At 44.3% G+C, this 12,419-nt stretch overlaps 1 protein-coding gene across 2 annotated transcripts; it reads left to right on the top strand.

Annotated features, from left to right (window-relative positions):
* Positions 1-1,179: 1,179 nt before the first annotated feature.
* LOC117719303 (olfactory receptor 10AD1-like) lies at positions 1,180-10,371 on the top strand. Of its 2 annotated transcripts, none has more exons than XM_076912000.1 (3): positions 1,180-1,392; positions 7,784-7,903; positions 8,505-10,371. In XM_076912000.1, the coding sequence occupies exons 2-3, from the start codon at positions 7,899-7,901 to the stop codon at positions 9,505-9,507; spliced, it is 1,008 nt and encodes a 335-aa protein (XP_076768115.1). In that variant the 5' UTR covers positions 1,180-1,392; positions 7,784-7,898; the 3' UTR covers positions 9,508-10,371. The 2 variants fall into 2 exon arrangements, with proteins under 2 accessions (XP_076768115.1, XP_034373331.2); XM_034517440.2 differs by lacking the exon at positions 1,180-1,392 and adding an exon at positions 1,468-1,932.
* Positions 10,372-12,419: the final 2,048 nt, after the last annotated feature.

Raw genomic sequence — 12,419 nt, 5'->3', positions numbered from 1 at the left:
CCATGTTGCATCCCTCCAGCTGTCAACCTTCCCTTGACCCCACCACCTTCACATTCCAGTCTACATCACACCCATCCCTTTCCCCTCTGCTCTTCTGCCCTGAGAACCCAATGAGCTATGACCTGGAAACTGCCTTCCTGTATTAATACCTCCTGGAAGTTCATCCTCTGTCTCTCGCTCACTTGCAGTCTCCTCACTTTGACCAGTATCTGTCTCTTTGTCCAGAGCAATCTTGCTCTAGTGTGCTTCTGTTGCTGTGATAAAGATCACAACCAAAGGAGAGGAAAGGGGTACCTCTGCTTACACAGCCTTCACTGGGGGGACTCAAAATGGGAACTGAAGGCAGGAACTGAAGGGGTGTCAATGGAAGACAGCTTGCTCTCCATGGCTCATTCCACTTGCTTTCCCTACACTCAGGATCATCTGCTCTGGGGATGTGTAGCCCACAGCCATTTGGACCCTTGCACATCAATCACTAACCAATAAAATGTCCCCAGAAGAAGATGATCTCTCTGGTGTGTTCCTGTATTCACTTTGCAAGTATTTTGGGAGAATACTTGAACCTATGTGCATCAAGGACATCAATATACAGACACCTTTTTGTTTGTACAAGTCTGGTTTTGATATCCAAGCAGTACTGGCTTCATCAAGAGAGTTTGGGAACATTCCATAGAAAATTTTAAAAAGAAAAGAAAAAATGCCATCAGAAGGTGCTATGCAAACTTCCAAAGGAAGGAAGCAATCAACAGCCCTAACATCTTGGTGTCTATGAACCACATCAACAGCCAGCATGGCACCACAAACCTGGGGTGCTGTAGTGGCATGCATACCCTGTCGGTACCAACTGCTGTCTATTCATTCAATAAGAAAAAGACCAGGCCTAGTTCTTAGAAACCTGGCTATCTACTCAGTGCCAGCGAAGTTATGGCTACTGGGGGAGAATCTACAAACACTAAGTTACTGAACCACCTTATTCCTAACAACAATCTATAGATTTGCCCTCATCCACAGTTAAAAGTAGTCTTCATCTCTCATCGAGAAAATGTCCCTCTGCAATAGATAGAGACCACTACTGAAAGCCACAACCAATCAATACCCTGGAGTCCAGTCCCAATGGATACATCTACAAAACACTCCCACACCCAGGAAACATTGCAAACAGAAGCAGAAAGACTGCAAGAGCCAGAGATCAGTGACTCTTCTGTGAGATTCTGTCTCCTAGCAACATAAGAAGCTGCACCCATAAGGTCCCACAAGCATCACTGTCCAAATGTAAGCTGGACATGCCAAAGTCCATGAGGACTCAACCCTATACAAAGAGCGATAGGCAACTGAGGAAAGCTTGGAGTGGGAGAGGTGGCTCTTCACCAATTGCTTGTCCAGTGACAAATGGTGAGCCCTGAAAACATACACACAAGTAACACTGTATAGATGCAAAACACACACACACACACACACACACACACACACACACACAGGACTTAACCTGAATCTGAAAGTACAGCATTCATATTTGCTATCTATAGTAGAGCACAACTTTCTCAAGAAAACCTGGGAGTGTGTTGGGCTCTCTAGGCCACTTGCCATGAGCCTGACCTCACAAGGGAGCCTTAAAATGGACCAAAAAAACCATCTCCCAGGGACATACTTGAGTTGCTCAGGCCTCAAGAAATAGTTGGCCTTGATAGTTGGCTGCCATAGTAACCAACTGGAAGCTCCCATCTTCTGAGGAAGGGTTCACGTGCTCAGGCAAGCACACCTGAGAGATAGGAAGGAGAGCAGGGAGGAGAGGAACCCGATCCACAGCCCTATAAATGCACAGTCAGTCTGCAGCAGACGCCCTGCACCCTCCCTCTGAACTGCTGGATCCCTCTTCTGCACCCAAGACCAGCACAATGTCCTCATCAGCCTGTCCCAAACCCCACAGTCAAGGTCAGTGAATGAACTCACTACTGCTATGAAGCTGACCTTGTCTCTGACCTTGACACCAGAGCTAAGCATGCTCTGGGTTTCTCAGAGACTATCTGCATGCAAGCCACACAGGGCTGTGTACACGGTGGCCATGAGAGAGCCAGGTCACAGCTTTGACTATGTTAGCCTTTCCCTTCCTCACTTTCTCCCTCTCTAGAATCTACCAGAGTCTCTGCTGTCCTGGATCTTAAACTGGCCACTTCTTCCTCTGTGTCTTCTCTCTGTAATTCCATTATGGCGTCAGTCCATTCACCTGCCCTCCTGGCTGGGACAGACATCACTTAGACATGTCAGGGAGAGCTCGCCTCTTTTGCTGAGTCTTTTTTTTTTTTTTTTTTTTTTTTTTTGAGTCTGGGAAGGAAGAAAATCCAGCTCAATATTTCTTGCTAAAGCTTGAAGAACTAGGCTCCCTAGTGCTGGTTCAATAAGCAGCCAAGCACGCATAGCTTTCTGCCAGCCCCCCTGAGCCTCTATGTTGAATTTGTCTTGCTTACTTCTCCTCTGTAGGTGGAGACTCTGGAATTCCTCCTGCAGTCCTTTTCTGTCCTGCTCATTTCTACACTTCTCAAAGCTTATCATTTTGGTCGACTGAACTCCTTGGTTTTCCATGCATTTCCTTCTACACTGTTTGGTGAGAACTGCTCCTGCCCCCTTCTGATTACTTTCTTTTTTTTTATTTTTGATTTTCCTATGCCTCTGTCTCTGTGTTTGCACATCTTGGTATTTTCTACTTATTTGACTTTTTCTACTTCTTCCTCTTTGTCTTTCTCCTTGTCCTTCTCCTCCTTTTCCTTCTCTTTCTTCTTCTCCTTCTCCTTCTTTTCTTTGTCCTTCTCATTCTCCTCCCCTTCTCCTTCTTCTTCTTCCCTGTGGAAAGGGAGGCTAGGAAGTGTCCCATGGATGATCCTCTTTCAGAGACTGTGATAAAGAACATGCCTTCCACATTTTGCTGGGGATTTTCTAGGGGCAGGGTAGGGGGTTCCGTTTGCAATATCTACAGGAGTCAGATGAGAGGCAAGGATATATACTTTACATGACATTAAAAAGTTAGGTGTACAGAATAAGAAGCAGGAAGTGAGTCACAGGCTAGACAACCTTGAAGCCCTCCTTGGAAATGAAAAGTGAAGCCATAGGAAGATAAGAAGAAACTGAATCAAAACCATGATTTGGGTTAACCCTCATTGCCTGACAACTTATGCTTAGAGTTGAATCTCAGGCACACCTAACCCAAACCAAAGTCCCTCTGCCTCTACTGGGGACAGAGCTAAAAGTGATGGATGTGTTGGGTTTTAAGTTTTTTGGTTTGGTTTGGTTTGGTTTGGTTTGGTTTGGTTTGGTTTGGTTTGGTTTGGTTTTCGAGACAGGGTTTCTCTGTGTAGCCCTGGCTGTCCTGGAACTCACTCTGTAGACCAGGCTGGCCTCGACCTCAGAAATCCACCTACCTCTGCCTCCCAAGCGCTGGGATTAAAGGCATGTGCCGCCACTGCCCAGTGTGTTGGTTTTTAATACCTGAACATTAATGAGTTTTATTTTTATATGTAAACATTCGCTTTTTAGAACAATTTTAGATAATTCTGTATGAGGGAAGATTGAAATTTCAAGGGAAATAACTATCTTGTAAGGCACTCAGCTTGAGGTATTAATGTGAACTCAAAAATAACATTTTTTCAATTACAAATAAATGTTCCATATGTGTGTGGCATAAAACACAATATTTCTTAGCCAGGTGTGGTGGCACACACCTTTAATCGGGAGGCAGAGGCAGGTGGAGCTTTCCAAGTTCTAGATCAGCCTGGTCTACACAGTGAGCTGCAGGACATCTGGAGCTACTGAACTGAGAGCCTCAAACAAATGGGCTTCCTTCACTCATTTACTTGTTTTCTGGAGTTCTTGATCGTCAGGGAAGATTGAGACCAGGGCTTTGCCCCTAGTAGGCAAGTTCCTTCCTACTGAGTTACATCCTCTGTGCACTATTGATGTTTTTATATATGCAAATATTGTTTTTAAAAAAAAGATTAATTCAATTGACATATTGATCACCTCATAACATTATCTGTTTGAGGCAAGAAGTATTAAAAAAAACTATTGACTCAACGATTTTCAAGTATATAACACATAAATATTAAACATAGTCACCATGTCTTACAACAGATTTCATGAATTTACTTCTCATGGCTAACTCATGTTGTTTGTCCTTACACTGGTCCCTGCCTCCACGCTGCCTCTGAGGACCACCTCCCTACTCCCCGTGGCTTTGATGTGGAGTTTTAGATTCCATATGTTAGTGATATCATATGGAATTCATGAAATAATATCTGTCTTGATTTTACATGATGATACACTTTAAGTTTAATTCATGTTATCCAAAATGAAAGGACTCTCTAATTTTTTTAAAGATTGAGTTCTATTTCATGATTAACTATCACATTTTTAAAATGTGTGGTATTTGTGGCTAGATATGATCATTAAATCTACGTCTTAACAGTTGTAAACAACAGTACAGTGAACGTTCCAGTAAAGGCTGTTCATGCTAGTTTAATTTCTTTTGAACATACTGCATCAAATGATAAATATCTTTTGAGTTTGTTTTGGAACCCCCATAATGTTTAATATAACAGCTGAACTCAGAGTTCCCCCAGCAGTGTACAAAAAGGGGCCTTTTTCTCTATATCCTTGCCAACACTTATCTTCTGTATCTATTATTAAATTTTATTTATTACTTATTTGTAAAAAAAAATTATTTTTATTTTTAATGGTATTTGTATGTGTGCACGTGTGCATGCCCACGCATGCCAGCATAGAGCCTTGGAACCAGAGGAGGGCATCAGATTCCCTGGAGCTGGAGTTATAGGCAACTGTAAGCTGCCAGTCAGGGGTGCAGGGAACCAAAGGTGTCCTCTTGAAGAGCAGTGCACATTGCTAACTGCTTAGTCATGACTCTTGTCCTGCTTGTATTTTTATACTTAATTATGAGTATATTTAACTATGAGTATATGTAGAAGAGGTTGTACCCATGAATGCAGTACCCACAGAGACTAGAGGAAGATGTCCAATCTCCTGGAGCTGGGTTACAGGTGCTTGTGTGCCCTGCTCCGTGGGTGCTGGGAACCAAACCAGTCCATTGCAAAAGCAGTTCATACTCCTGATGCTGAGGCATCACTCCAGCCCCTCCTTCGCATCCTTTTACAGTACCACACTAGCTGACAGAAGTCATGTCACTGGAGAGCTGGGTCACATCCCCATTAGCAATGGTGAATTTTATTTCTTCGTTTGCCTGTTGACTACATATCTTTCTTATACTGAAAATGACTTTTCAAGTCCTCTACATGTTTCTGATGTGATTGACTTGCTTCTTTTGTCTGTGTGCATGCAGTACAATGTATGTTCATGTACAAATACATGTGTGTGTGCATACATATGGAGACCAGAGATCTGTGTCTGGTGTCTTCTCCACTGGCTCTCCATCTTACCTTCTGAGACAGATTCTCTCACTGACTGCGAGCTCACTGATTCAGCCAGGGCTCAGTACATCAGCTTTATTAACAACAACGATGGCGAGCCAACATAGACCTCTGTGTGCACTCAGACAGACTCCTTCCCCAGCCACTGCCAGCACCAGACAGCAAAGCTCACCCTGGAGAACGAAGTCTCTCTTTTAAACAACAACAAACCGCTTGGTAGCCACTTGCTGTCTTCTGTGATGGTGTAAAGGAAGTCAGATAATTGCCCTTCATGTGGAAGGAAACAGCTGAAAAGTAAGAACATGTCTCTCTTCCCCATTCACTTTCCGCACTGAACAGAGTCTATCATTATATTCAGCAACCTTCATTTTATCTATCGACCTTGTTATGTGTGTGGTTGACTGGTTTTGTCCCCCTCCCCCGCCATGGGTGACCCCACCAGACAAGTCACTGTTCTTCTGAGATGTCGGACACTTTGGAGGTCCCTATTTACCTCGCAGATGGTTCTGGAATGATCGTAACTATGGGTCACATAAGCAGCTGTGACAGCACCAGATGCACAGAAAATCTGCGCTGTTCCTCTCTTCTGCCAAGCCACGAGCAGCTTTATTGTCCCATACAACTTATCAGCAAGTCTTCAATGAGATTAAATTGCCTCATGAAGGGACGGCAACAAAATACAGCCTCAAACAGCATGATGTGTACGAACTGCTTGAAAATCGCTGCTCACTTAACAGGTCTCAGATCGCCCGGCCTTTGAAGGCGGAATCAGTATAACAATAAATGCGGCTTTTTCTCTTTGTAGTCTGCAGAGGACAGTTACCATGCTCTTCTGGTTTGACAAAGAAATCCCACAAATGTGTGTGTGTGTGTGTGTGTGTGTGTGTGTGTGTGTGTGTGTCAGTGCATACAGATCTGTCATTTAGAAAGATAAGCATGTTCATATCACCATGACCGTTATTTAAGACCATTCTAGATACATGGCAGAGCTTAATTCGAGTTGCAGAGGGTGTAACAATTTCTACCATTTAGTTTTTACTTTTATTTTATTTTAAATTTATTTTATTTAATATTTATTTTATTTTTGTTACCATGTTGTTTTAATTATTTTCAATCTTTACCGTTTAGTTTTATTTATTTTAAGATTGATTTTAGGCCTAGAGAGATGGCTCAGTGCTGTGCTCTTCCAGCAGGCCAAGGTTCAATTCCCATCAACCATGTGGTGGCTCGCAACCATCTGTAATTCCGGTTCCAGGAGATCTGATGCCCTCCCTTGCCTTTAAAAAGACCATGAATGAAAGCAGTATGTAGAAACACATGAATGCAAACATTCATACACATAAAAAATAATGAAATATAATTATTTTTTAAATTTAAGAATTTATTTTTTATTTTTAAATTTTTATTTATTATACATGTTTTATTTATTTTTATTTTATGTGCATTGGTGTTGTACCTGCATGTGTATCTGTGTAGGGTGTCAGGTCCCCTGGAGCTGGAGTTACAGTTCTGAGCTGCCATGTAAGTCCTGGGAATTAAACCTGGGTTCTCTGGAAGAGTAACCGTTCTTAACTAAGGGCTCTTAACCACCGAGCCATCTCTCCAGCCTGTAGATTATTATTTTTAATTATGTGTAACTGTATGTCTACATGTGGGTGTGCACATATGAGAGCAAGCACCTACAGAGGCACAGGTGGCAGACATACTGGAGCTGAAGTTACAGATGCTTGTGATACACAGATGTGGGTGCTGAGAACCAAACCCGGGTTCTCTGAAGACAAGAAAGTGCTCCTGACCACCAAGGCATCTCTCCAACCACTCTAGGGTTCATTTTTAAGACACTCTTTGTCAGAAGTAACATTTTTTTGAGAGTGAGGATTTTTTTGCTCTGTTTGTAACAGAATTAGTTTTCTTTTTATTGTATGTCTTAAAATGGCAGAAGAGTATGGGATTTTGTTTTGTTTTGTTTTCAGACAGAATTCCTCTCTTTAGCCCTGGCTGTCCTGGAACTCACTCTGTAGATCAGGCTGGCCCAGAACTCACAGAAACCGATTTGCCTTTATCTCTCAAATGCTGGGATGAAAGGCATGCACCACCACCACCCAGCTAAAGCATGGGATTTTTAAGTCGGGCATGGACAGAAAAACTAAAGGCCAAAATATACAACCCAAAAGGCAAGTGAGCAGATAAGTGTGTGTGTGTTAGCACTGGCAACACGGGGCAGACAGCTTTCAGCTACACAAGAAGGTTCTGTGCACACAAAGTGTGGTAATGTGCTTAAGAAGACGTTTGTCTGTAATAGCATGGATGCCAAAGAACTGGAAAGCTTACCAGGTACCACTGTCTTCCAGAGTGGCCCACCAGCTCAGACCACCCTCCCTGGAGCAGCTCTTCCTCAGACACCGTGCCATCTCTGTTTCTAGGGACAGCGGTTCAGTGACACAGTGTGAGCAGCAGAGCCACGGGATGAGGTAGGTGTGGTTTGCTTCATAAAATTCCAATTTCTTGGCCAAGTCCAAGGACTCTGTGGATTGTGGCTCACTGATGATGTAGGGTGCCTGATCATTATCTTAGTCTCAACATGTCTGCCGTGAAGGATTGTGGGTCCACATTGAATTATGTCTTCTGCATTCCCTTCCCTTTCCAGACCACTAGAGGAGTCCTAGATGCTAGAACTTTCCAACGTGAAGATGATAGGGGTGGGCTCGGCTGATAACTTGATCAACCAAGAAATTTCATGGAAATGGAATCCAGTACTTCATGGGATGAGAAATGAGAGGAGGTGGAAAAGGGAACACATGCACCCCACAGGGCGTCCGATCAGTCCACAGTCAGGGAGAACATTCACTTCCTCAGCCTCTAAAATTAGAATTTATGTATAGAGCCTGCAGTGAGCCTGGCATTTGTCATGACTATGCCATTGCTACACAGATTTACCAGAGCTTGCTAAGTTCCAAAACTTTTACTATCACACTAGGGCAATCCTCTTGCTGGCTGTCTGGGTCCAGGTGACAATCTGTCCTTCCATACAAATGTGTCCTTTGTGCTTCTCCTACCTCCATTCTCAAACAGGCCCCAGACAGCAAACCCAAGGAACGGCAGCGCAGTGACTGAGTTCATCCTCGTGGGCTTTGAGCAGAGCTCCCCTTCCACCCGGGCATTGCTCTTCACCCTCTTCCTGGCTCTCTACAGCCTCGCCATGGCCATGAACGGCCTCATCATCTTCATCACATGGACTGACCCCAGGCTCAACAGCCCCATGTACTTCTTCCTTGGGCACCTGTCTTTCCTGGACATCTGCTTCATCACGACCACCATCCCACAGATGTTGGTCCATCTGGTGACCAAGAGCCACACTGTCTCCTTTGTCTCCTGTTTGACTCAGATGTATCTGGTTTTTGGTGTGGGTGTGGCCGAGTGCATCCTCTTGGCTTTCATGGCCTATGATCGCTATGTTGCCATCTGCCACCCACTGAACTATGCCCAGATCATGAGCCAGAAGGTGTGTGTCAGGCTGGTGTGTTCTTCCTGGATCTTTGGGATGGTCAATGGCATCCTTCTTGAGTATGTGTCATTCAGGAATCCCTTCTGCAAAGACAACCACATAGAAAACTTCTTCTGTGAGGCTCCCATAGTGATTGCCCTCTCCTGCGGGGATCCCGAGTTCAGCATGAAGGTGATCTTTGTGGATGCCATTGTGGTGTTGCTCAGCCCCATGGTGCTCATTGTCACCTCCTATGCCCGCATCCTGGCCTCCATCCTCCGCAGGGCCTCCTCCTCAGGCCACGGGAAAACCTTTTCTACTTGTGCCTCCCACCTGACCGTGGTCGTCTTTTTGTACACCTCAGCCATGTTCTCTTACATGAATCCCCGCAGTACACATGGGCCTGACAAAGACAAGCCTTTCTCCCTCCTCTACACCATCATCACCCCCATGTGCAACCCGGTCATCTACAGCTTCCGCAACAAGGAGATGAAGGGGGCCATGGGGAGGGCTCTTGGGAGAGGCAGCCTGGCTCAGGCAGCATCTGCCAGGAAGAAGGGTATCTGGAGAGGTTTCCTCGACGGGGAGTAGAAGGTTGCTTTTCCCAGCACCTCACTCTTCACTTCTGGGAAAGCCCTAGAAAGGATTTGTAATTTTGAAATTTGTAATTTCCTTGCCAGTAGACTCAGACCTAGAAGTTCCTCCTGGTGTCTAAGGCTCATTTCTGACTTTATTACCAGAATTGTTTTTTCCATGAATTTTCCTTAAGGAGATTTGAGGCTCTCCTGAATAGTTCCTCTGTGTTCCTCCAGAGTCGATTAGTAGTTAACTCTATCTTGTTTTCACAATTCCTTTATATGCCATCCCCCAGGATAATTTTTTTACACATACATTTAGGAATAAATAACTATAAGTAACTTTTCAAAAAGGAAATGAAATGGCCTGGTCGGGGAGATGAGATGGCTCCTTGAGTAGCAAGCTTGAGGTAAGCAGCTCCTGGAAATCATACTGATGGGAGGAGAGAAGCGACTCCAAAGTTGTCCTCTGCCTTCTGTATAGACGCTGTCTTCTGCCTTCCATATAGAAGCTACCCTCTGCCTTCCATATAGATGCTGTGGTGTGTAGGTGCTTGTAAATACACACATACAAGAAATAAATGTTTAAAGAATCAAAATAAAGAATGCTATCAGCCTCGGTCTTCAAATACTGGTGAGGCTGTAGAGAATGTGGATCCCTTGTTCGCTGTGGGACTGTAGACTGGTGCCGCCTCTAAGGAAATCGCTGCAGAGGTTTTGAAAACGCTGGAAATAGAGCTAACGTATGAGCCATCTATAGCACTTCTGGCATCTACCCAAAGGGCTCTGTATCCTGAGCCAGAGACTCTGTTCATAATAACCAGAAAATTGTATCAGCCTAGCTGTCCCTCACCCGAAGAACGGGTAATGAAAATGTAGTACCTGCACACAGTACAACTTAATTCATCATTAAAAAAAAAATGAAATCTGTAGGAAAAAAAAAAAAAAACAGAAGGAACTGGGGAACGTTGTACTATGGTAACCGATAAATGATGTGTGTCTTCAAATCTTAGGGTCAAAGTTGCAGATTTGTGTTGTTGACTTGGAAGGCCTATAGGAACCAGAAAGCTAGAAAGGGGCCAAGGGCTGTGTAAGGTGAGGAGCGTGAGTGAGAAGAGAGGAGAGGCAGGACCTTCCCTGTGAACGTAAAGGGAAGATAGGGAGGTCTAAGAGCTGGAAAGGTTCAAGCAGGATGAATATGGAGAGAGAAAGGGTCCGGGATTAACAAAAAGTAAGAGGTCGAGAAAAGGCTCCCTGGGATTTGCTTTGTAGATTTTACTACTCCGTAAGCTAAATACAAATATGTTTAAGGAGGGCCCTTGACAGCCAGTGCTATATATATTAAGACCCTGTCTCAAACAAACAAAACAGGAGAGGGGGAGGGGAGAGGGGGGGAGGGAGAAGACTGGGTCAGGAAGATGGCTCATCAAGTAAAAGAGCTTGTGGTAAGGCCATCCCTGGAAGTCATACAGATGGAAGAGAACCAACCCCCTGGAAGGGAAGGTTGCTAGAAGTGAAACAGGACCCTGTGCTGCTGATCGATCTTCCCAAAGGGAAAGTAAACTTGTCCTGTGTCTTTAAGACTATTAGTTTACCCACGTGGAGTCAGGTTCCTAACACACCCCAGGCTGAGAGAGAAGAAGGACCTCATCTTCCTTAAGGACAAACCTTCAATAGCTCAGGTCCTGAGAAGACCTTCTCTGGGTCGTGAAACTGACAGTAGGTTTCCAAGATTTATATACATATCAAAGGCCCAGAGAAAATTAGCAGTTTCAAGCGTTCTTAAGTAAGTTCTGTAAGAAAAAAGAGAGGAGCCTGGCAGTAGTGGCACATGCCTTTAGTCCCAGCACTTGGGAGGCAGATGGATTTCTGAGTTCAAGGCCAGCCTGGTCTACAGAGTGAGTTCTAGGACAGCCAGGACTACACAGAGAAACCCTGTCTCCAAAAACCAAAAACCAAAAACCAAAAAAAAAAAAAAAAAAAAAAAAAAAAAAGAAAGAAAAAGAAAGAAAGAAAAGAAAAAAGAGAGGAGACTCTTGAAACCCAGAAGAACCCTGTCTAAAGTTATCAAACTGAAGGGAAGGTCTAGCCCTTCCGAGTCACCATGGAGGAAATGAGGCCTCATCCTCCTGTCTGGAATCCCAGCTTCCTTGAGTTTGAAATTCCAATCTGCAAAATAGCTTTTGAAAAGGAAAAGCAAGCCGGTAAAGGACCGGCAGAGAAAGCAAACAGTGTGCTTTTGAGAATTATATCACAGCCCTGCAACAGTGGTTCTCAACTGTCCTGACACTGAGACCCCTTAATACCTTTCCTCATGCTGTGGTGACCCCCAACCATAAGATTATTTCCGTTGCTACATTATAACTGTCAGTCTGCTACTGTAATGAATCGTAATGTAAATCTCTGTGTTTTCTGATGGGCTTAGCCGAACCCTGTGAAAGGGCCATTGGGTCGTGACCCACAGGTTGAGAACCGCTCCCCTGCAATCCTGAGCACTTGTAGACAATGAGAATATGACAGGGGGGCGTGGGGAGAGGTCAGCAAAAGCTGGTTATTAAAAGGTCCATGTAAAACACCATTGGAGCGCAGATAACAGCAGCTCAAGGTTCTTAAGTACTTTGTCCTGAGACCTTTACAGTTGAATCCCCTGATAGTAGGGTCACTATTTGATATCAGAAACGGAAGTTCCTAGAAGTTGTTTTTCTCTTTTCAGATTACACAGTATTTAAAAGGCGTGGCTACCATTCTCACTCAGGTGCCCTGCCCCCAGAACCTACCCCCCCCCCACCTCCTCTTCTGCCATGTCACCGCTATTATCCTCTTGATCTCTTCCTCAGCTTATGAAGCCCCTCCTCTTCCTAAAGACACCTAGGTAGTTAATAGAGGGAGTGGGACTGGGGATATCCAGGGTCAAGGATTCCAAGGAGA

This window comes from Arvicanthis niloticus, chromosome 13 (genome assembly GCF_011762505.2).
Source record: "Arvicanthis niloticus isolate mArvNil1 chromosome 13, mArvNil1.pat.X, whole genome shotgun sequence".
Taxonomy (NCBI): domain Eukaryota; kingdom Metazoa; phylum Chordata; class Mammalia; order Rodentia; family Muridae; genus Arvicanthis; species Arvicanthis niloticus.
Note: the sequence above shows the minus strand (reverse complement) of the source record. Positions and strands in the feature narration are given on the sequence as shown.